A 2,674-nucleotide genomic window follows, 5' to 3' on the forward strand; every position below is an offset into this window, starting at 1 on the left:
AAGGACTTACTCGGAGTGGACGAGCCCACAAGGTTCCCTCCCGACTACGCGAGGATGACACCTCACAGGGAGGTGGAGGGGTTGGGGGAGGAGACCCTAGAGGAGGAGGCGGTGGGAGGAGAGCCCCTAGAGGAGGAGGCGGTGGGGGAAGAGCCCCTAGAGGAGGAGGAGGTGGGGGGAGAGGCAACCGGGGCAAAAAACTCCGGGCCGTGTCTGAAATAGGAGGGTCTTCTTCGATGCCCTCCTATACAGAGGCACCTTCTGAGCCTGAGGAGGAGGAGTATGTTCCTGATGACGAGGAGGAGGAGGCCGAGGAGGAGGGTGAGGAGGAGGAGGAGGCCGAGGAGGAGGGTGAGCAGGAGGCCGAGGAGGGTGGAGGGGAGGTTGATCCCGCGTTGTGGGGTGACTTGCCACCGGTTTCTTCGCAGGGGTGGCTGCGTGGTAATGCCGGACTACCTACACCACCTTCTATCGAGGAGCACAAGTGGCTCCTTGAACCTGTGGGGACAGAGTAAGTGCCTCTCAATCATATTTTCAACACATGACAACATTTTCTTATTGTACACATGGCAATCATTTGATTCTTTTGCAGAAACTGGATCCTTCACGGAAAGGGCCGTAAACCGAACGGCCTTATCACTGTCCTGTTGAAGGAGTTTTGGCCTGGCCTATTCTGCCCGCGGCCAGACAGGGACCCGCAGCAGCGGGTTTTGGCCACGAGCTGGGCCCACTAGGAGGCTTGCAGCAACGCGGAGTACGGGACGACCGCTAAGGCCGTGATCACAAAATTTTGGGTAAGTTCTCTTCTGAATTACTTGTCTTCAGTTTCGTTCATAGTTTATCATTGAATCACTCAACTCATGCCTTGTTTGCTTCTGGTTTTTGCATGATTGCAGCAACTCTATAGAGTTCTTGACGAGCACAAGGCCAGAGCCGACGTGGTCTTGCTTGCGGCTGCGAAGAAGAAAGCTCGTCAGTTGCAGTACGAGGTGCGCTGGGTTGCCGTCTCGCAGTACTACCACTACTACCTGCACCAAAAGATGCCCAAAACTCAAGCGCAGAAGCTACGACTTACCTTGAGCAAGGAGCAGTTCATGATGGTAACTATTACTAACTTTTCATTGTTTCAAGTAGTCAACTATATGTTTCGTGCTCACATGTCATGCTTCCAAAATTTGCATAGGTTGTTCCTCGTTGGTGCTATGGAAGGCATGACGGATGGGCGAGTTTGGTGGATAGGTGGCTCGGCGCCGATGCAGAGTTTGCTGCCAAGAGCATCAAGGCCCGGGCTAACCATGGAGATGACGGGACACACGGCCAAGGAAACAGGAACCACTGGGGCTTCAAGGCCATGAAGGTATATCTATGTGCATGATGCATTTTTGTTCTTCTTTACGTCATGTTCTTATGTATGGCTGACTTCTATTTGGCGTTGTAGGAGGACAAGTTGAAGAGGCCGCTCTCAGACATGGAGTCGTGGAAGCTGGCCCGCGAGCGGAGTCATCGCAAGGAGGGCGAGAGCCAGTACTACGGCAAGACCGAGGAGCACCTGGGGTCTTACATTCATCACTATCAGGAGTTGCATCCGGATGTTCCTGTTGCTGAGGTCGCCCAGTCTCAGATCGACGACACGGCGGTGGTGGCCATCCAGGGGAAGAAGAATGGCCGGTATCCGTGTTTCGATGGCTTGATCACTCCTTCGATCTCGTACACACGGCTTCGGGCTAGCAACCCGAGCCAGTTAGAGAGTACGGGGCGTTCACAGACTCCCTTAGCCCGCCAGCATGCTGTAAGTACTTCCTCCTTATCTTTTTCTATCTTGCATTCTCAGTTTATTTTTAGCATTGCTCACTTAGAAACAACCTAAATTATGTAGGCATATAAGGAGTTTGTCGAGCATAGGAATCTCGAGTTGCGGGAGTACTTGAAACGAGTGAAGGCAAACGATGATTACAACCGTCAGATGATGACGGTTAGTTTTGCCCTCTTAAAACCAAGCTAAATTTTTGCACTTTCATTCCTTCTGATCTTCTAGTTTGCTTGTTTAACTAACATTCAGGCTATGTTGGCGTCTTGGACTAACCGCACGGATCCACCACAAATGGGACCCCCACCACCACCTACGGGAGAACCCCCACACGTGCCCACGTTCGATGAATGGGTGGCACTAGGCAGTGATGGTCCGGTTAGTACATTTGCCTAACTACTAGCAAACTAGTTCTCGTTCATGAAACACTATCATATCATATTTACCGTTAGAATCTTTTCTGAAACATGTAGGGGACCGGTGGCTCGACTCCTGCTCCGTCGACCCCAGTCACTCCGATCTGGTAGAGTGGTGGTGGTCGCGATGACGGTTTTGGCGGAGGTGGTGGTGGTTATGGCGGAGGTGGTGCTTTTGGCGGGGGTGCTCTTGCTTGATGATTCCGTGCATGTGGCCATCGTGCCATACCTTTCATATTCCTACTTTTATCATGTTTCATGTCTTGCACTACTTTTATGTTCATGAACTTCCATCGGTGATGATCTTTAGATGATGTGATGAACTTGAGTATGTTTAGATGAACTTGAGTATGTTCACATGATGAATTGTCATATTTCTGCATAATTTCATATTGTTCTGTTTTGAAATGCTGTCAAATGATTTGGAAAAGAGAAAACAGGGAAAATAAAA

General features: G+C 50.6%; 1 protein-coding gene across 1 annotated transcript; it reads left to right on the top strand.

Annotated features, from left to right (window-relative positions):
• The first annotated feature begins 798 nt into the window (after positions 1 to 798).
• LOC147957979 (uncharacterized) lies at positions 799 to 2,334 on the top strand. The gene is made up of 6 exons (XM_087531909.1): positions 799 to 1,100; positions 1,184 to 1,357; positions 1,439 to 1,789; positions 1,877 to 1,972; positions 2,060 to 2,185; positions 2,281 to 2,334. Exons 1-6 carry the CDS (start codon positions 1,041 to 1,043, stop codon positions 2,332 to 2,334), a joined length of 861 nt encoding a protein of 286 aa, XP_087388035.1. The 5' UTR covers positions 799 to 1,040.
• Positions 2,335 to 2,674: the final 340 nt, after the last annotated feature.

The sequence above is a fragment of the Triticum urartu genome, chromosome 7A (genome assembly GCF_056163025.1).
Source record: "Triticum urartu cultivar PI428250 chromosome 7A, HENAU_Tu73, whole genome shotgun sequence".
Lineage (NCBI taxonomy): Eukaryota > Viridiplantae > Streptophyta > Magnoliopsida > Poales > Poaceae > Triticum > Triticum urartu.

What these genes read in the sequence shown, in the direction of transcription:
- LOC147957979 (XM_087531909.1), top strand. Translation starts at nt 1,041, where the DNA reads ATGCCCAAAACTCAAGCGCAGAAGCTACGACTTACCTTGAGCAAGGAG. An exon ending in GGGGCTTCAAGGCCATGAAG is followed by an intron (nt 1,358 to 1,438) that starts GTATATCTATGT and finishes TTGGCGTTGTAG; the next exon opens with GAGGACAAGTTGAAGAGGCC. An exon ending in CACTAGGCAGTGATGGTCCG is followed by an intron (nt 2,186 to 2,280) that starts GTTAGTACATTT and finishes TGAAACATGTAG; the next exon opens with GGGACCGGTGGCTCGACTCC.